General features: G+C 40.0%; 1 protein-coding gene across 18 annotated transcripts in view; it reads left to right on the top strand.

The window, feature by feature from the left end:
* Positions 1-22,444, top strand: part of LOC111572933 (protocadherin alpha-C2-like) — a 189,585-nt gene that overhangs the window by 77,731 nt on the left and 89,410 nt on the right. Inside the window, exon 1 of one of the 18 annotated variants that reach the window (XM_035951255.2) lies at positions 8,770-11,275. The exons of 14 other annotated variants lie outside the window; for them this stretch is intronic. In XM_035951255.2, coding sequence (XP_035807148.2) covers positions 8,894-11,275 — 2,382 coding nt within the window. In that variant the 5' untranslated portion in view covers positions 8,770-8,893. Of the gene's footprint in view, positions 1-8,769; positions 11,276-12,335; positions 14,880-15,858; positions 18,385-19,299; positions 21,820-22,444 lie in introns of those variants that run through there. 3 more of the 18 variants (XM_035951254.2, XM_035951253.2, XM_035951260.2) reach the window with 3 other exon arrangements.

Genomic DNA, 22,444 nt, shown 5'->3' with positions numbered 1-22,444 from the left:
TAGGTTGCATTATAGTCTCAAACATTTCTTAAGTAAAAAACAACTTTCACCTTACACAGTATGTGTTACATTTTCTCCCAAACTGATTCATCTTGTCGGAGTTAAAGATGGAACTCTGTGGTTCCTGGAGTGGAGCCACAGGTCAAATACTAGTTCTTCAGTTTGTTCATGTATGTGTATGTATGACCTGCCTGCACAAATAGTCATTATGGTGATTATAATTACTATTACTGTTGCTGTAAGGAAACAATACGGTGTCTGATAATAACTTTGTTTTATTACTGTGGGGTCAGTCTTTGCAAAAGCTTTCTTTGTACTTATCTGATTTCAACGACAAAGCTTGCTTTTTTCCTTATGTCCCTGTCATCATTTGCAACAGAATGATTTTTTATTCCCTATACATTTTACAAAGATGATTCATGTGAAGTTATGTTCTGTCAGAAATTGACTTTTATTTAATTCAGCTTTGGTCTTACAAGGCCATACAACGTAGACTCTAAAGGCTTGTACATCACTGACTACTGAGTTATAGAAGATGTAGCAAATGTATAAGTTAATTTGTGGACTTATGTGGATTTTAATTGTTGTATCATGGCTTTGTGATGTATTTTTAGTTGCAATAGTTGCATTTCTCGGTATCTGTACCTCTCTCTTATATACAGCAGCACATGGACTTTAGCCAAAGTCTCAGTGTATCACTGTTAGTGTGTCACATCCTGTTGTGTTGTTTTTAGTTCACCAGGATTTAATAGGAGATAGCAAGATCAGGTATCGTGTGAAGCAAGGAATATATAAACCAAATTTTTCATGCTCACCAGAACTAATTTGTCCACAGCAGATACTGGGCTAGATAATCTATGCATCACATTACAGATAATGAAGTGAGAATCTGCTTAATGCGTGCAAGAGAAGCAAAGTTAAGCAAAGACAACAAAGGTGTTAAAAAACATGATACCAAAATAACAAGGAGTTTGGTCTGCTTGTTTACAGACTACTGTAAATGGGTCTTTGCGATAAGACTGGAGTGTAATTGTTCCCTAAGCTCCTGTTTACTGCTTAATGTTTGTCTTAATCCTCACTCACTTTGCTTTGTCCTCTAACTGAAAACTGGAGTAGCAAGTTTCCTCTGGTGTTACTTATGGCATAAGAATATAAAAGTATGAAATTGCAGTAAAAAATAGTCTGTTTTCAGTGAGCAGCAGATTACAAAAAACTACAGAATGTAATGCCACCCTGCATTGAATACAACCTTTGTGAAACCAACATGTTTGCTCTCCATGTATGGTATAGAAAAGTAGATATTTCTTATACAACAAGCTTGAAAGATGTAAAGCATTGTTGCTGCTCTTTCAGGTGTGTTGAATAGGGAATTCCTGTCCTGTTTTTCTACTCTGCCACTGCTGTCAGTATTCCCATTTGTCCGGGATTAAGGCCTCGGTAAAGTGTGTAAAGTGATAATTCTACTATGTTGCTCCTCTAATGCGATTAGGTGGAATCATCTTAATGATCCCATGAAGAGTAGCTTTGAAAGGCAGCAGCACACAGAGTAAGCTAGGATGGCACTCACCATCAAATTCCAGGCTAATGTCCAGACTACATTTTATTTTTAACATTGTGGTTTTGTTTTGTTTGCTTTTTGTTTGCTTTTTTGTTAGTATGCATTTGCTTTGGACCTATCTGTATCTATTTGTCTGTGCAATCCCTGCCACAGCTGCAATCATGCTGTTAAAATGACGTGCTTTAAAAACATAATTTCTCTGCAAGTATATCATGCTGTCCCCTTAGTCCATACTTTTTCTCAGTTGCATTTACTGTATGATTTATATCGTTGGCTTGAGTGAGAGGGGTGTTGATTCTATTTTATAGTCTGTAAGAGGCTTTAGTTTGTTGTGATGTTGGATTGTGCTAAATAATGGAGAGGGGTTATTTTGAAATATACTCTAACATCTTGAGCAGACATGATATTAGAAAAACTCTCAGAATAGCACAATACAGTTTAACAACATTACAGGCTACATCCTCAGAAAGGCTACTACGATGAAGTCACACCTCTCAAAAACAGTTTCCGCAAAAACTGATCATGACCATCATGAATGTGGGATTTGTTTCAGGGGTGTTGTATCAGTGGACATTAGATTCTGATAGAATGGATTTAGTTGTACATAAACCGGTTGATTGGTGAATGCATGAGTTCTCTAGTTTGCTCTCTGTTACATATATACACACACCTAAATGAACATACCACACAGAAACAAGCCAAAAAGCACAGTCATGTTGCATGTCCAGTATATCCTTATCATCCTCTCTACAACTAAGAGCTTTCTGTTGCCACACATGCCAGGGTGATGTCCATGTAGATATTTAAGTTTTGATGCTGGTGAGAGTGGAAGATGGTGTTTGCTATTCTTGGAGAGTGGCAGCGTCAGAGCCCAAACTTAAATCACTGGTAGGCAAGTCATTATTTTATAAATAGTTATCTTCATTTTCTGTGGAAAGTGGAGCAGCCTCAAAATCATTTCAGCCGCTTCCAGCATCAGATTCTCTGCAGACCAGCACTCTCCTCTATAATTCATTCATTTTTTTTAAAGAAATGGGCCATGCCCTTGTGCAGCATCCCTGCACCTGCAATGCATTTCACATGCAGCACTGGCTGCTGCATGTTCTGCACTGAATGACTAATGAGAAAGTAAAAATAGACCTTACACTATGCTACACTGATATATACACATATAATATGCTGAGGCCTGAAAAATATCACAAGTATGGATAAACTATGCTATAAAGCTGCAGGCATGTATTTTTGGGATATGTAAATGAAAAAAGTACAATATGTGCAAGTTCCCTGTTACAGATTGCATAACTTTCTTCAGTTGTAGCTGACAGAATTATCTGTGTTTCCCCTCTTTGCTTTGATATGTATCAGGCTGAAGGAGAATATGCAGGTATTGTTAGATACAGTACATACACATCTCCTTTCCCATCTGGGACAGCTGACATTTTAATTTCCGCAGGCGGAGGAAATGTGTAGCAGACACCACAGCTGCTAGTGTATCTATACCACTGATATCATTTTTGCAGTGTGTGAGAGTGCTAATCTAATATAAGGCTTTGTAGCTTTGCCTGCCTCAGACATCAGCTTGTGTGGATGTAGAAGCTGCCATGGAGAACAAAGAAAAGGGTGAAAAGGCTCTCTCTTGTGGCAAAAAGTGGGAACTACTTGTTACAAAATACGTGTGTCTGTGTGTGTCAATACATTCAATTATTTAGCATGTTACCACTCTCTATGCCGTAGTCTATTGACCAGTATTGTTATGGAGTTTCTGTGTCAGTATTGATCCACAGATAGCAGGTCCTGTCCCATTTTCCATTCTGTCTGACATAAGCCAAACATAGTAAACGCCCTCTTCTCGAGTGAACTGTTTGATTGACAAATCTGGGTTATCCATGCCTGACTATAAAGCTAGATTTATTCTTAATCCCACTAAAAATTGTTTGATTTGGGCCATTTCAGTACGTGAGCGGGTGACAGAGAATGAAAATAAGGCGGTTATAGATTGCACAGTGAGCTATGTGTGTCCATATTCTATTAAAGATGAGGATTAAATGGATAAATGTGCACAATATAGAAAATATATGCATTTTAGTCAATTATAGCATGCGTTTTTAAACTCATATGCATTTCTATAGTGTAGTTTTAGGCAAAAATGAATGCACTGTCCTTGGCATATGTACTGAGTGCTTATAAAGACGGGTGTGGTGGAGGGGGATGTAGGGAGGGGCAGCAGCAGAGACTGCATCTGCGTCACCATGGATACAAGAGGGGAGAGAGTGAATCAATTATGGGTGCTCTCTGAGAACACAGATCTGTCGGACGCTGCCTGTGTCGCTAGGCTCAATGTTGAGCCAATCAGAGTGTCCATTACAGTCACATCGATTCCAGCTTACCAATCAAATTTCTGTGCTTCCTTGGCTGTTACCAAAGCTTTTTGTACACCCTGTTTTATTGACAGTCTTGATTAATAGTCTGTTGGTGCAAAGTAAACCATTACTGCATCTCTGCTATCACAACCTGCTCGCTGGATTAAATGTGTCGTAATTCATTGTTCATAGAGACAGAATGATGAATTACATCCGAATGAAATATATGCACAGACTGTTTGTCTTTCCCACCTTTCATGGTTCTCGCTCTCACACCTCCTTCCCGTAAACTCATGAAAGTCAGAAATGCTCTCTGCATTGAAATGCCACACAGAGATGCTACCATTCATACTGTGCATATGCCTTTTACTAATTAGATTCACCATAACAGTTTCAATAACACACGCTATATGTGCTGGTTTGGTGTGACACAACTTTTTACAAATGCTCATACTTAATTGAAACGACAGATCGTGTGGTTGTGCTGATACAGTGGCTAAACAATGTATTTGTAAAATTGTACAAAAAAGCACAGTCTTGTATAGAAAATGCTTTGGTAAAACTGGGTATGTAGAATAACTATTTTCTTTAGTCAAAATCTAAGTTCTACTGTCCTATTGGTCCAAAAGGGCAGTGACAGCTCATGCCACCAACTGGAACAATCACATTGTACTAATGACGTGCCGTTTCTCCTGCCTGTTGTTTTACAGTAGAGTAACTAATTAAGTGATTTTTTTGGGCATTGAGCCATACTTTCCAAATGAGTGAACACTGTGTTCCGCTGTGTTGATGTGCCTGTCAGGCGTGTGTGCATGTGTGTGTCTGGGCATGCTCCATATTGCTGTGTTCTGGTTTTCATCTTGTTCCGGCTCATGTTTCCCCAGACCCGCCCCTGTCCTACTTACTCCAGAAACCAGTGGAGGCAAGCACAGATTTGGAAATAAATGATTAAGTGGTAGTTGGATTAAACGCTAGGAGTGTTTCTTTTTTTTCTTTTTTTACTGCATCCCTTTTCTCTTTCCTTCTCTCCTATCCATATCACACAATTCCTCTCATAGGATTTAATAGATGATATTAATATATGTTCACACGTACTTGACTGAGTGCACAGCTATCTGGTAAATTGATAGCGTTCTATAGAGTTAATTTGTATCTATGGTATGACTGGGGATCATGATTTACTATACAAAATAAAAGTCGAAAGGGAACTAATTCTCCCTTGAGAAAAATATCCTCCCTAAGAAAAGCAAATACATTCAACCCTATTTTTAGATTTCTTTAACTTTTAAGTGTCATTTCCTTTCCTCCTTGATTTTTACTTAATTTGGGTTCCTGTTTTAAAATTTCAGTTCTGTGCGCTGCTTTGACTACATTATGCCTGTCTCTTTACCTCCTTATCTCCATTTATCTTGCCACTTTATCTGAGAATCAAAGTCATTAGTACACTGCTGCATTTGGGTGTGGTTTTAGTCACACTGTCGCTAAAATGAAGTGCTGGATAAGCCATATGATAGCTGCTTTTCAGAGAATCAGCAGAGAATGTAGACCTATAAATTCAGCCCATTGAAAATGAAGAAAAGGGAATAGATCTGAACAATAAGAATGATGGAGTAATTGGAGATACTGAGGAAAGGAGGACATATGCACAAGGAGTAGGTTGCCCTCTTGTGTCGTGATAAGCTCCACTCCACGCAAAAAAAAATTGCACACTGACATCAGTATCTCGTCACACGAAGCAGGGTATAGTATGCTGACTGCAGGAGTGACGGGGGCGGGGTTCACCAGAGCCTTGGCCCTGGAGAGGGTAGGTTGTGTATGGCTGAATTTAAAGGTCAGGCTCTCTTAGGGGTTGTGGGGGTGGAAAGAGAAGCAGGCGCTGCTTCTAAAGTGCTGTCATAGAGAATATGCTGCTGCAGTCTTACATTACCAATGTATGAGCAGCCTAACTGCATCCCTGGTCAGTCTGATCTGGTATGCAGTGTGGTTTGTTTGCTTGGATGAATTTGTGTGCGTATTGCGTACCTGCCGCTATGATGTAAATGAATTAATTTAGTAAGATGAGAGGGTTAATGAAAGTAAGGGATAGCAGAAAAAAAATTATGAAGTAGGTATTGAATGAAATGTTTTACTTTTATATTTCCCCATGCGTTTTGAAAAATACAACCATAGACTTTTGCTTTCGTGAGTGTGTGTGCGTATGTGTGTGTGTTTGTGCACACATGCTTCCATGTCTGTGCCCAAGATGGCGTTGCTATGGAGACAACAGAGCTGTGGAGAAGGAGAGAGGAAAAGGAGGGGGAGGACTCGCCTTGGAGCATGTTCCGATAGCGCCCTTCCCCCATCTACTCACACGTAGATGAAGAGTACAGTATAGCACACTCTCATAACATACACTTATTTACAAGCGCGCGCACACACACACACAACCGATGGCTATACAAAGGATTATCAAGAAATCATTTGATGGAGGCAATACATAATCTAATTTGGAGACTACATACGGTGGTATCCCTTTAATAATGCAGTGAACACGCCTAAAACGCTGCCGTTGACTGCTTCCGCCCCTGCAACCCCCTCCCCTCACCTACCACTCGCTGCTCCCTCTGCCCCTTTTATCACACTGCCCATGGTGCTTCCTACAGTTTCTCCTCTAACTTTATCATGTGATAGGTGCACCAGAGAGAGAGAGAGAGAGAGAGAGAGAGAAGCAGGTTAAAAGGCACACATATACTTAACCACTAGATTTATTATGCACGGCTCCCCATGTTCAGGGAGCAAACACTGTGTATTTTTCTAAATCACAATTTATCAATTATTAATTATTCAGCAAATCAAATTACCATAACCTCAGGAAAAGTCATTTTTTATCAATGCATACAAGGTTTATATATTTTTTTTAAAAAAATGAAATCCTACCTTCCTAAAGCCTTGGTTAATTTAATCAACTAAAATGCCATTAGTTAAAGCAACACGTGTATTTATCTATGTTTGTCAGTGTTTGCAAACTGTCATTTCTACATTACTATGTACAAAACAGTTCATTGATTAATTGACCGTTCTGCAGATGGTTCCCAAAGGAGCTGTATCACTGTAAGAGGGAAAGATGTGTGGTGATATTTTACATCTCCATGACATAATCAGAGTTTTCTTCGCATGGCATCAGGGCCATGTTTAGGAATATATCCTGAATTTGTTGCATTGTGATTTTTGGATGCAGTACCACAATTTGATATCATCTATATACTGAATGCCATCTATTTAGAATTAAGTTTACTACTGAACTGTAAATCTCGACACTATTGCTTTGTTTATTATTTCTTTTAAAAAAATATAGTACAGGTGTTTTCACATTAGAAAATCTTGTTCTACAGCCTCAAAAATAAGGTGATATTGTCAGCAGGCCACAAATGTGAATACCAGCTTAGAATTATGCTTTGTAAAATACAAATATCCCTCATAGTGCTGAGTAAACTGTAGCATCAGTATGTGTGTCATGTTGCTTTTATGAGAAAGATAATCCAGACTGAAGTCCTGTAAGGTCGGTGCAGTATAGACAGTGACCTACAAATAAACTATGAATCACTGAATTTCCTCATGGGCCAGGTGGTCTTTGTGTGTGTGCTCACATGTACATATAAATAACATACATGTACACCTTTTTTTAAATCTTATATACATTAGGGAATTGGGCACACGGGTCATCCTTTGTAAGCCATTATTATTATTACTGCATTTTGGGGTTAGCAGATGACTGTAGCTGTGGGATGGTTATTAATATTTTCAAATCAAATCATGTTTCCTCCAGAATAGAAATAGGACAGGAATTCCTGAGTCTAGGGCTTAATCCTGGGATTACAAACGAGGAAATGTTCATAAGCTCATGACTGCTGTCTCTGTAGGAATGTAGAGAAGTGTGAAAATACACCAAAATTCATCACAACACATAGATGTCCCTCCTGTGATAATGTGTGTGGTAGAACAATAGGGTCCATTGAAATGTATTTCTTGCCCCCAAGGCTGACAGAGAAAAACAAAGAGAAAAAGGGAAGAGTGGGTGTGCAGTTGGAGGAAAAATCTTTATTTAGTTGTACAATTTTTGGCCTGTGCTCAAAAAACTACAACTGTAATGCGAATGTACAGCTTGTTGTGACTGAATTATTATTTATACAAGTATGTTGGAACTTCAATACCCTAAAAAAAAGAAGACATTAACAGGAAATGGAAATCTTAACAAGCAAAGCCTGACTGATTATTTATTACAGAGAACCATGGTGCAAGTCAGACAGTGCTTAGATTCAGGATACCCAAAAAAGGGCCTAATCGTGCAATTTATAGTGTCCACAGAAGCCAGAGCTGACACGACAAGTTACATTTATTTGGGGAAAGTAGTGGGATTGAGAAGTAGAAATAGTGGAGCAATATGTGTGTGTGTGTGTGTGTGTGTGTGTGTGTGTGTGTGTGTGTGTGTGTGTGTGTGTGTGTGTGTGTGTGTGTGTGTGTGTGTGTGTGATATATCTCATAGAGTCACCACATATTTTGACCTTTACTTAATCCTATAAGTCATTGAGAAGAAAACACGATTTAGACAGTCTCCAGACAACACTGATTGATGTGCTGTCCATGGTGCTGGAAAATAATGCTCAGCTCTCGAGTGTCAGTGATGCTTCCCATTCAACAGCGCACATCTATCTTCTGTGTGACCTAAAGACGCAACATAATATTTATACTGCTCTCTGCAACTGACCTCTTTCGCCACGTGGCGCCGCTATTGATCCATCAGAGACAGCCCTGCTCTTTGATACAACTAAGCCACTCCTGTTTTCAGGCAACAGGAACATCTCCTCAGTCTTTGTTTTAACGACACCGAGGACGGTGGAACAAACGCAGAATATTCAGCTCATAAAGCTAATTTCGACTGACATCCTTCATACCGCCTAAAATATCTGACCGTGACCGTTGTTCATATTGGACAGAAATGTCGTTGCCTTTTAAATGGAGCTATTTCGGGATATATCTGTGGCTTTTTATACTGGATTGTTGCTGGCAAACGGTGGCTGGGCAGCTCTCATATTCCGTCTCAGAGGAGGTAAACCCGGGGACTGCTGTCGGAAATGTCGCTAAGGATCTAAACCTTAATTCACAAGACTTGGAATCCCGTATGTTTCAAATTGTAACTGGATCAAAGAGAAAATTCTTCGAGGTAAATCTAAAGACTGGTGTTCTGTTTGTCAGCGACAGAATAGACAGAGAGGAGCTTTGCTCAGGGGAACTTAAATGCCCAGTAAGTGTAGAAGCCGTGATAAATAACCCTTTGAAGCTTTATCGAATTGACGTTGATATTTTAGATGTGAACGACAATGCCCCTTTGTTTACGACCAAATTGCAAAATTTGTACATTGCAGAAAGCACATTACCAGGAGTGAAATTCGCCCTGTCTGAAGCAACTGATGCAGACGTTGGGAAAAACGGAGTCAGTACTTACAAACTGAGCCCGAATGAGCATTTCTCTTTAGCAGTGCATAAAGCAGGTGATGGTGTGTCTGCTGAGTTAGTGCTGCAGAAAGCTCTGGACCGAGAAAAGCAGCCGATTATCACCATGACACTGACTGCTGTAGATGGAGGGACTCCTCCAAAATCAGGCACCTCACAACTCGTTATTAATGTTTTAGATATTAATGATAACATCCCGATCTTCAGCGAATCTTTGTATAAAACAAATATTTTAGAAAACATACCTCTGGGCACAACAGTTATAACTGTGAACGCCACGGATGCAGATGAAGGCCTTAACAGTGAGATTGTTTATTCATTGAGAAGCAAGGATCAAGATCACGTACTTGATGTATTTGAAATTGATCAGCAGACAGGTATCATTAAAGTGAAAGGTAATATTGACTTTGAAGAAAGAAAGGCTTTTGAGATACGTGTTGAGGCGAGTGACAAAGGGCAGCCTCCGATGTCTGCTCACTGTAAGGTGCTGGTGGAGGTGGTGGATGTAAATGATAACGCTCCTGAGATCACAGTGACGTCACTACACAACACCGTGAAGGAGGATGCGTCTGTAGGAACCGCTGTGGCACTTGTGTCAGTCCTCGATAAAGACGGTGGAAAAAACGGCGATGTTAAAATCCAAATTGAAAATGAAGTTCCCTTCAAACTCGACACTAATTACAAAAATTATTATTCTTTGTTAGTGTACGGGCCGCTAGACAGAGAAAGTGTATCTAACTACAAAGTAACCATAGTCGCTACTGATAAAGGAAACCCGCCACTCTCCAGCACGAGTGTAGTTCCCATACAAGTTTCTGATGTCAATGATAACCCACCTCGGTTCCCAGAGGCCATAATTAATGTATATGTGAATGAGAACAGTCCAGTAGGAGCAGTGATTAAAAGAGTGGTTGCAACTGATACCGACGTTGATCATAACAGTCAGGTGAGCTATTCATTTTTAAAAAGTAATAGTAACACATTGCCGCTATCGAAAATGGTGAATATTAACACAGAGACTGGAGATATATTCAGTCTGCAGTCTTTTAACTATGAGGAGTTGAAAACGTTCCAGTTCAAAGTTCAGGCCACAGATTCTGGTGTTCCTCCACTCAGCAGTAACGTGACTGTCAACGTTTTAATTCTGGATGAAAATGATAATAATCCAACAATTCTCGCTCCCTATTCTGAACACGGCTCCGTCAACAGTGAGAGCATCCCATATTCTGCTGAAGCAGGATATTTTGTGGCAAAGATCAGAGCTGTAGATGCAGACTCTGGATACAATGCACTGTTGACATATCACCTGTCTGAGCCAAAAGGAAACAACCTGTTCAGGATCGGAACCAGCACCGGAGAAATCAGAACTAAGAGGAGAATGAGCGACAATGACCTCAAAACTCACCCCTTGGTGGTGCTGGTCTCTGATAACGGAGAACCCTCCCTGTCAGCTACTGTGTCTGTTGAGGTGGTGGTTGTTGAAAGCACCGCTGACATCCACACTCAGTTCAGACATGTGCCCATAAAGGAGGACACTTTCTCTGATTTGAACCTCTATCTGCTCATCGCCATTGTGTCGGTGTCCGTGATCTTTCTGCTCAGCCTCATCAGTCTCATAGCTGTCAGATGCCACAGGACAGATGGCTCTTTCAGCAGGTACAGCGCCCCAGTGATCACCACTCACCCTGACGGGAGCTGGTCTTACTCCAAATCTACTCAGCAGTATGACGTGTGTTTCAGCTCAGACACGCTCAAGAGTGACGTAGTGGTTTTCCCTGCACCGTTTCCACCTGTAGATGCTGAACTGATCAGTATTAACGGAGGAGACACTTTTACCAGAACTCAGACTTTACCCAGCAAAGAGAAGGTAAGAAACTGAGAAAACTATGAACTACTTTGTACAATTTCACTCCAGACAACTGACTAATGCAGTGTTTTTCTCTTTTTATGTGTGATGTTAATTACTTTGTCATTTTCCAGATTTTATTTCAAAACGTGTTTTGTGATTTTGGATGTGTTGAAATGCACAGCTCAAAAGCTCTAAGTTCATACGCCTCGCACACGCAATTAAAAAAAAAAAAAGTAGCAAACGTAACGAAAGAGAGTATTTTTTTGAATTCAGTTCGTTGTCAATATTGAATATACTAACAATTGTATTTGTTATTACTGGGAAACTGCTTTGCTTGCACACGTGAATACTAATCCATGCCATATGCCATTTTATTCTCTAATGCGGTAGTTGAAACGTGTACTTTCATTTTCCTCTTAGATAACTAGTGATAAGGCAACTTTTCAATGAAAACACATATTTGCAAACGTGTCATATTTAAAACGTGCGCTGTTACATAAATCGAAGCAATGACATTCGTTCGACCAAAGCATAACTAAAAAGTGTGCATGCCGTTGTCCATGGTGCTGAAATGAGCACTACAGTGTGTGGTGAGAGGTCTCAAGGGTACAAAACGGAAATGTCATTACCCACCTAGTGCATAGTTTGTTTCCCTGGTGTTGTACATTCTATTTTTTTTGTTTGTTTGTTTGTTTTCTAACAATAATACACATTTAATGAAGCATGACGGGTGCCATATTTTCATACTACTGGATAATTTATCTATCTAAATAATTTTATTTTCTTCATTTATAGACTTGAAGAGATACAGAAAAATGTTTATTTGTATTTTTTAAATATTTATCCTTAAGTGTATATGAATAAGTTTAAAAAAAGAGAGAAGAAGCTTCTTGTTAGCTTGCATTGATTTGAAGGATCAGGGGAATGCAGATGATTTATGTCTGTCTTGTTGCTGAATGTAGTTTTTTCCAATGACCACACGAGGACATCGTAGACCATCACATTTTGATGCTCTGTTGGTTGCTTGAGGCTCCTCCCAGATTCAGAGAATGATGATGATGTTTCTCGGGGCTTTGTCACAAAGGGAAGCAGGGAGAGAATGTTATGAGCGGCAGTCGTTTTGCCTCTTTCTCGTTAAAAAGCAAATAATTTGGATTCCGTTTCATCGCGTTCACTCCGATTTAGACGAGGGAATTTTGAAGACTACAATCCATATGCTGTGTTCATACTGGACAAAAATATGTCGACGCGGAGGACACGCAGTGCTGTTGGGATTTATATAGCCGTTGTTCTTTTGGATTGCTGCTGGGAAGCGGTGTCTGGGCAGCTCTCTTACTCTGTATCAGAGGAGGTAAACCCGGGAACTCCTGTGGGAAATCTCGCTAAAGATCTAAATCTGAATGTGCATGATTTGGAGGCACGTATGTTTCAGATTGTGAGCGGATCAAATAGAAAATATTTCGACATAAATCTAAAAACGGGCAGTCTTTATGTCAATGAAAGAATCGACCGCGAGGAGCTTTGTGCAAAGGCTAAAAAATGTACCGTCAATGTAGAGGCCGTGATCAATAATCCACTGAAGCTTTATCGTTTAGAGATAAATATCGTGGATATAAATGATAATGCACCGTATTTTCCTGAGAATTTACAGTCTCTTAACATTGCAGAAAGTACTGTGCCAGGGGGGAAATTTGGATTTATCGGGGCATCGGATCTCGATGTTGGGAAAAATGACGTTAGTACATACAAGCTCAGTCCAAATGATTATTTTTCTATAGAGGTTCACAAAGGAGGGGATAGTGTTTCAGCCGAGCTTGTGCTTCAGAAAGCTTTAGACCGAGAAAAACAGGCTACAACAAAACTTACAGTGATTGCTGTCGATGGAGGAAACCCACCAAAGTCAGGCACGTCACAAATTGTAATAAATGTCTTGGATATTAACGATAATGCTCCGGTTTTTAGCAGCGTTTTATACAAAACACGCATTCCAGAGAATCTACCCGTAGGAAAAACAGTTATCATTTTGAATGCAACAGACGCTGATGATGGATTAAATGCTGAAATAGAATACTCTTTGAGAAGTAAAGGTCAGGACCACGTCCTAAATGTATTTCAAATTGATAGAAACACCGGCGCAATTTTAGTGAAAGGTAAAATAGACTATGAAGAGAATCCTGCATTTGAGATTCATGCTCAGGCAAGTGACAAAGGCCAGCCTCCAATGTCTGCTCATTGTAAAGTGCTGGTAGAAGTGGTGGACCTAAACGACAACGCTCCTGAGATTACAGTGACGTCACTATTGAACACAGTGAAGGAGGACACACAAGCAGGTACAGCTATTGCACTTGTCTCTGTGCTAGACAAAGATGGAGGAAAAAACGGGGCAGTCAAAGCTACTATTGTAAATGAGACTCCATTTAAATTGGACACTAACTATAAAAATTATTACTCCTTAATAGTTGATGGTCCGCTTGACAGAGAGACTATAGCTGAGTACAATGTTACTATAGTAGCAACAGATGAAGGGACTCCACCTCTCTCCACCACTAGCATAGTTAATGTTCATGTTTCTGATGTCAATGACAACCCGCCTCGTTTCTCAGAGCAGCTACTGAATGTTTATGTGAAAGAGAACAGTCCAGTAGGAGCAGTGATTAAAACTGTGACTGCAGTTGATGCTGATATTGATCAAAATGGTCAGGTGAGCTACTCGTTTTTACAAAGTAACAGTGACTCACTGCCGTTATCTACTATGGTTAATATCAATTCAGAGACTGGCGATATAATCAGTCTGCAGTCTTTCAACTATGAGGAGTTAAAAACGTTCCAGTTCAAAGTTCAGGCAACAGACTCTGGTCTTCCTCCACTCAGCAGCAACGTGACTGTTAATGTTTTAATTCTAGACGAAAATGATAATAATCCAACAATTCTCGCTCCCTATTCTGAACACGGCTCTGTCAACAGTGAGAGCATCCCATATTCTGCTGAAGCAGGATATTTTGTGGCAAAGATCAGAGCTGTAGATGCAGACTCTGGATACAATGCACTGCTGTCTTATCACCTGTCTGAGTCCAAAGGAAACAACCTGTTCAGAATCGGAACCAGCACCGGGGAAATCAGGACTAAGAGGAGAATGAGTGACAATGACCTCAAAACTCACCCCTTGGTGGTGCTGGTCTCTGATAACGGAGAACCCTCCCTGTCAGCTACTGTGTCTATTGAGGTGGTGGTTGTTGAAAGCACCGCTGACATCCACACTCAGTTCAGACATGTGCCCATAAAGGAGGACACTTTCTCTGATTTGAACCTCTATCTGCTCATCGCCATTGCGTCTGTGTCAGTCATCTTTCTGCTCAGCCTCATCAGTCTAATAGCTGTCAGATGCCACAAGACAGATGGCTCTTTCAGCAGGTACAGCGCCCCAATGATCACCACCCACCCTGACGGAAGCTGGTCTTACTCCAAAGCTACTCAGCAGTATGACGTGTGTTTCAGCTCAGACACGCTCAAGAGTGACGTAGTGGTTTTCCCTGCACCGTTTCCTCCTGTAGATGCTGAACTGATTAGTATTAACGGAGGAGACACTTTTACACGAACTCAGACTTTACCCAACAAAGAGAAGGTAAGAAACTGTGTCCAGCAGTTTGTATAATTTCACTCTCGACAACTGACAAATGCAGCGTTTTCCCTTTCTTATGTGTGCTGTTAACTGATTTGCAATTTTCCAGACTTTATTTTAAAATGTTGTTTGTGGCTTTGGGTATGTGCTGACATGTACAGTTGCACATGAGCCAGAAAATGACATCATCTTAAGTTCATAAGCCTTGCACATTATTATTATTATTATTATTATTATTATTATTATTATTATTATTATTATTATTATTATTATTATTATTATTATTATTATTATTATTATTATTACATTAAAAAGATGTATGCGGTTGTCCGCGGTGTTGAAATAAGTGCAGCGTATTGTGTGGTCTAGGGGGTGCAAAGAGGGGAGTTTGTTAGCCCATAATAGGGGGACAATGTGTTTCCCATCGGTATAGATTTCATGAAATTTATTTTTAATTGCTAATTAATGATAAAAAAGCCACCTTTTTAAAACACGTTTAGAGATGTTTTAACAGTTTATTTTATGATAGTGAAATCTTGTACCGTTTATGTAATATCAACAGTTCCAGCTCTTACCGTTTTAAGCGTAAAATATTAGATACACTAATCGTGCTTGTACCTTGTGAATAGCCGGTTTATCAGCACCATGTGAAGTTAAATCGGTATTTTTTTAAGGAAAGAAAAGAAACAATGACGAATAAAAGATAGAAAGAAATGAAAAAACATTTTATAACTTCAGTTCGTCGTAATCATTGAATGTATTAGAAAACGTTTATATGTATTATTACTGGTAAACTATTCTGTTTGCACACGTTAACAGTAATAACAGTAATTCACTTGTTTCTGTTTAAGTGTAGCTGTTTAACTTCTCCACGTGGTGACACTATAGACCATGACATCCAAACATTATTTCAGAAGCCACAAGACTCCTCCCAGAATCACAGGATGATGATGTTTCTGTGGGCTTTGTTACAAAGAGACGAAGAAAGAGGGAGAAAGGGTGAAAATCATTATTCAACGGCCTGGTAAAAATGTGAGAAACTGGATTTTTGAGTTTTCCCTTTATTTCGAGCATTGGTCGGCTTTAGCTGGACGAGGATTTATGCCGTTGTGGATTGGATATAATCATGTATTTTTTGAGCAGAACGAGCCCTTTGCGGACTTATCTTGTGGTCGTGCTGCTGAATTGCTGCTGGAGAGCAGTGTCTGGACAGTTCTCGTATTCCGTCTCAGAGGAGGTAAACCCGGGGACTTCTGTTGGAAATATAGCCAAGGATCTGAGTCTAAACGTGCAAGATTTAGAGTCTCGTAATTTTCAGATTGTTAGTGGATCGAAGAGGAAATATTTCGACGTCAATCTCAAAACGGGTGTTCTTTACGTGAATGAAAGAATAGACCGAGAGGAGCTTTGTGCGAAGGCTACACAATGCACCGTTAATTTAGAAGCTGTGATCAACGACCCACTGAAGCTTTATCGTTTACAGATAACTGTAAGAGACATAAATGACAATGCACCTGTTTTTTCTGAGCAACTGCAATCGCTTGATGTTCCAGAAAACACTTTACCAGGGGTCAAATTTGGACTCATAGAGGCATCAGATTCAGATGTTGGTAAAAATGGTGTTAATACATATAAGTTAAGTAATAACGATTATTTTTCATTAGAAATTCACAAAGGAGGAGACAGCGTGTCTGCGGAGTTAGTACTGCAGAAGTCGTTAGACCGCGAGCATGACTCTGTGATAAAGCTCACACTGACTGCAGTAGACGGAGGAAATCCATCAAAGTCAGGAACTTCACAAATCGTTATCACTGTTTTAGATACTAACGACAACCATCCTATTTTTAGTAGATCTTTGTACAAAATTCAGATTCCTGAAAACTTGCCAACAGGGTCGACAGTGATCACTCTGAATGCAACAGACGCGGATGAGGGATTAAACAGTGAAATAGAATACTCTTTGAGACAGAAAGGGCAGGATTATGTTTTAGATTTATTTCAAATTGATTCTAGAACTGGTGCAATTTTAGTGAAAGGTAAAATAGACTATGAACAGAATCCTGCGTTTGAGATTCATGCTCAGGCAAGTGACAAAGGCCAGCCTCCAATGTCTGCTCGTTGTAAAGTGCTGGTAGAAGTGGTGGACCTGAACGACAACGCTCCTGAGATTATAGTGACGTCACTATTGAACACAGTGAAGGAGGACGCGCAAGCAGGTACAGCTATTGCACTTGTCTCTGTGCTAGACAAAGATGTTGGAAAAAACGGGGCAGTAAAAGCTGCTATTGCAAATGAGACCCCGTTTAAATTGGACACAAATTATAAAAATTATTATTCCTTAATAGCTGATGGTCCTCTTGACAGAGAAACTGTAGCTGAGTACAATGTTACTATAGTAGCAACAGATGAAGGGACTCCACCTCTCTCCACCACTAGCATAGTTCATGTTCATGTTTCTGATGTCAACGACAACCCGCCTCGCTTCTCAGAGCAGCGGCTTAATGTTTATGTGAAAGAGAACAGTCCAGTAGGAGCAGTGATTAAAACTGTGACTGCAGTTGATGCTGATATTGATCAAAATGGTCAGGTGAGCTACTCGTTTTTACAAAGTAACGGTGACTCACTGCCGTTATCCACTATGGTTAATATCAATTCAGAGACTGGCGATATAATCAGTCTGCAGTCTTTCAACTATGAAGAGTTAAAAACGTTCCAATTCAAAGTTCAGGCCACAGATTCTGGTGTTCCTCCACTCAGCAGCAACGTGACTGTTAATGTTTTAATTCTAGACGAAAATGATAATAATCCAACAATTCTCGCTCCCTATTCTGAACACGGCTCTGTCAACAGTGAGACCATTCCATATTCTACTGAAGCAGGATATTTTGTGGCAAAGATCAGAGCTGTAGATGCAGACTCTGGATACAATGCACTGCTGTCTTATCACCTGTCTGAGCCAAAAGGAAACAACTTGTTCAGAATCGGAACCAGCACGGGAGAAATCAGGACTAAGAGGCGAATGAGTGACAATGACCTCAAAACTCACCCCTTGGTGGTGCTGGTCTCTGATAACGGAGAACCCTCCCTGTCAGCTACTGTGTCTATTGAGGTGGTGGTTGTTGAAAGCACCGCTGACATCCAGACTCAGTTCAGACATGTGCCCATAAAGGAGGATAGTTTCTCTGATTTGAACCTCTATCTGCTCATCGCCATTGTGTCGGTGTCAGTGATCTTTCTGCTCAGCCTCATCAGTCTCATAGCTGTCAGATGCCACAGGACAGACGGCTCTTTCAGCAGGTACAGCGCCCCAATGATCACCACCCACCCTGACGGAAGCTGGTCTTACTCCAAATCTACTCAGCAGTATGACGTGTGTTTCAGCTCAGACACACTGAAGAGTGACGTAGTGGTTTTCCCCGCACCGTTTCCACCTGTAGATGCTGAGCTGATCAGTATTAACGGGGGAGACACTTTTACCAGAACTCAAACTTTACCCAACAAAGAGAAGGTAAGAACATATTGATCTGAATGTTTTTTCTAAACGGCTATCACATTAATGTCGAGAACAGAATTAACTTTTACTTTAAGCAGAATTAAAATACGCTGTTGCCATGCCACAACAAATGAACCTGAATTTAAGTTCTTAACAAAAGGGAACATTGTTACCAATTTGTATATATTGCTATAAACCTGGTTTAATTATGTTCATGGATTTCTGGCATGAGTCATTACTTTCTGTAGATTTGGTTTAGTGATGCTTATGCCGCTATCCATGGTGCTGAAGACACAATTATGGCTATGTGTTGCAAACGACAGGAAAAAGAAAACTGTCCTCATTAGTCAGACAAAAAAAAGAAATGGAAAAAAGAAAGCAAATGTCTTCAAGAATTTCCCTTCGCATATAAAATTCTATATCTGTCATTATTTAAAGCGTAGAGTATATATTTCAATAATCTATCAGCAAGGTAAACTCTGAAGACAAAGTCTGGTTTGATAATATTTACATTCTGAATTTCTTTTTCCTCGAAACATAATTTTGTGTCGGACCACTGTAGAAAATAGTTTACCAAACCATACGACAATAATCTCAATATTTTCAGTTGAGCTTACTTATTAATGTTGGACTCAGCTACTAAAACAACTTATGTAATTTATGAAACAATGATTTCTAAAACAGTATGCCATGGTTTCTGAATATTCTGTGAGACACAGAACTGTAAGGATAAATGTTTTAAGAGAGATTCAAAATGTAAGGGTCTTTGTCACATTATCACACTGTTGGGAAGTTAAATGTAGTTCCTGCAAGTGTCCACACGGGGACGTTATAGACTTTCACATTTAGACCTCATGTAAGGTTGCGCGGGACTCCTCCCAGAAATAGAGGATGATGATGTTTCTCAGACGACTGAAACAAAGAGACGCCGAGGGCGATAGAGAATGGTGTCACAACCATTTTCTGGTTGTAGAGATATGCCGAAATTCTGCATTGCTTGTTTTTATTCAGGTTAGGTTCGCGTTTATGGTGACGTTTTAATCTTCAAGCCTTTTCACGTTGGATTTAATAATGAATGTGCCGGGCAGATCGAGCTCTGTGTGGATATATTTCTTGTTCGTGCTGCTGGATTGTTACTGGGAAGCGGTGCTTGGACAGCTCTCTTATTCCGTCTCAGAAGAGGTTAATCTGGGGACTGTTGTCGGAAATATCGCTAAAGATCTGAACATCAATGTCCAGGATTTGGAGTCTCGCATGTTTCAGATCGTTGCTGGATCAAAGAGGAAATATTTCGAGGTAAATCTAAAGACTGGTGCTCTCTACGTTAACGAGAGAATAGATCGAGAGGAGCTCTGCGGTGATGAACAAAAATGTTCACTTAGTGTAGAAGCAGTTATGAATAATCCACTGAAATTGTACCGGATTGAAATTACAATATTAGACGTGAATGATAATTCCCCGTCATTTCTCAGTACATCACAATTAATGGACATTAGTGAGAACACTGCAGCGGGAGCTAAGTTTCCCTTGCAAGCAGCTGACGATGCAGACGTTGGAAAAAATTCTGTAAATACCTACAAGCTTAGTCAAAATGAACATTTCTCTCTGGCTACACACAAAGGAGAGAGTGTTACACCCGAATTGGTGCTTCAGAAAGTTTTAGACAGAGAAAAACAGTCTGTGATTCGACTCACAGTGACTGCCATTGATGGAGGAACACCTGCTAAATCAGGTAGTATGACTATAACAGTAAATGTGTTGGATATTAACGATAACGCTCCTGTTTTCAGTCAAACTCTGTACAAAGCCAGTGTGTACGAGAATGCAAAGATTGGAACATCGATAATAACATTAAATGCTACCGATTTAGACGAAGGTCAAAATGGACAAGTGTTTTATTCATTCAGTAAAGTAGGTCGAGGGAAACAAACTGATCTCTTTGCTATAGATGAAAAAACAGGGACTGTAATTAATAAAAAGATTATCAATTTTGAAAAAAATAACGCTTTTGAGATTCGAGTACAAGCCAGTGATGGAGCTGCTTCTCCTCTCACCTCACATGCCAAATTATTGATTGAAGTTTTAGACGTCAATGACAATGCTCCGGAAATTTCAGTGACATCACTGTTGAACTCTGTGAAAGAGGATGCGTCCATTGGCACCGTCATCGCTCTTGTTTCAGTATCTGATAAAGATGGAGGTAAAAATGGAATAGTGAACTGTAAAATCTCCAATAATGTCCCTTTCAAATTAGAGACTAATTACAAGAATTACTATTCATTAGTCGTGGATGGTCCTCTTGACAGAGAGACTTCATCTCAATACAATATCAGCATCACTGCTACTGATGAGGGAAGCCCACCTCTGTCCAGCACGAGCGTTATTAATGTACACGTTTCTGATATAAATGATAACAAACCTCTATTTACTGAAAGTGTAATCAATGTTTATGTAAAAGAAAATAGTCCAGTAGGAGTAGTTATAAAAACAGTTTCAGCAGATGATGCTGATATTGATCAAAATGGTCAGGTGAGGTATTCATTTTTACAAAATAACAGTAACTCACTGCCACTCTCTACAATGGTAAACATCAACTCAGAGACTGGTGATATAATTAGTCTGCAGTCTTTCAACTATGAAGAGTTAAAAATGTTTCAGTTCAAAGTTCAGGCCACAGACTCTGGTGTTCCTCCACTCAGCAGCAACGTGACTGTCAACGTTTTAATTCTAGACGAGAACGACAACAGTCCCGCAATTCTTGCACCCTACTCTGAGCATGGCTCCGTCAACAGTGAGAGCATCCCATATTCGGCTGAAGCAGGATATTTTGTGGCAAAGATCAGGGCTGTAGATGCAGACTCTGGATACAATGCGTTGCTCTCTTACCACCTGTCTGAGCCAAAAGGAAACAACCTGTTCAGGATCGGAACCAGCACTGGAGAAATCAGGACCAAGAGGAGAATGAGTGACAATGACCTCAAAACTCACCCCTTGGTGGTGCTGGTCTCTGATAACGGAGAACCCTCCCTGTCAGCTACTGTGTCTATTGAGGTGGTGGTTGTTGAAAGCACCGCTGACATCCAGACTCAGTTCAGACATGTGCCCATAAAGGAGGACACTTTCTCTGATTTGAACCTCTATCTGCTCATCGCCATTGTGTCGGTTTCCGTGATCTTTCTGCTCAGCCTCATCAGTCTAATAGCTGTCAGATGCCACAGGACAGACGGCTCTTTCAGCAGGTACAGCGCCCCAATGGTCACCACCCACCCTGACGGGAGCTGGTCTTACTCCAAAGCTACTCAGCAGTATGACGTGTGTTTCAGCTCAGGCACACTGAAGAGTGACGTAGTGGTTTTCCCCGCACCGTTTCCACCTGTAGATGCTGAATTGATCAGTATTAACGGAGGAGATACTTTTACCAGAACACAGACTTTACCTAATAAAGAAAAGGTGAGTCCATTCAAGTTTGTCTGCATCCTTGGTAGCTTGTAGTTTCAGCGCTATGCAAACTGTTCTATATATTTAAATCACAGTTGTCTTTCCAAACAGTAAGAGAACATTTAATTTCCGTAAGGATGGCCTTACCTGGTTTCAGAGGTGCAATTTGTGTTCTGTCTACTACATTTGTGCTTCAAATGGAAATTTTTTTTAAAAGTCCATACTTTAAGCAGGTGTAAGAGTAAAGTCTCTGTGAGAGAAAAAAAACTCTTTTCATGGTGTGATTTGTGAACTGATGTATTATATTAATTTACTAACACAACTGCATATATTAGGTATTCTGGATCTGAATGTGTACAACCCTTAAACACTTGTTTTGATTCAGTAATATTGGCGTTTAATCGGCTCCGTCAGTATGCCAACAACATCTCCATTTCTCTCAACCCTTCTGTCTACTGTATTTTACTGAGCATCTGGTATCTTCAGCTGTTTTTCTTCAACTATAGATATTGTTTTTGGATCCTAACTTGATAAAACAGGCACATAGTGCTCTCCGTGGTCCTGAAATGAAAACCAGTTCACTTTGGGTGGACTCTATTTTCTGTGTTTTCTTGGTTTCAGGGGCGTTTTCGTATCA

The sequence above is a fragment of the Amphiprion ocellaris genome, chromosome 13 (assembly GCF_022539595.1).
Source record: "Amphiprion ocellaris isolate individual 3 ecotype Okinawa chromosome 13, ASM2253959v1, whole genome shotgun sequence".
NCBI classification, from domain to species: domain Eukaryota; kingdom Metazoa; phylum Chordata; class Actinopteri; family Pomacentridae; genus Amphiprion; species Amphiprion ocellaris.
The sequence above is the reverse complement of the archived record's forward strand: the minus strand, read 5'-3'. Positions and strand labels throughout refer to the sequence as shown.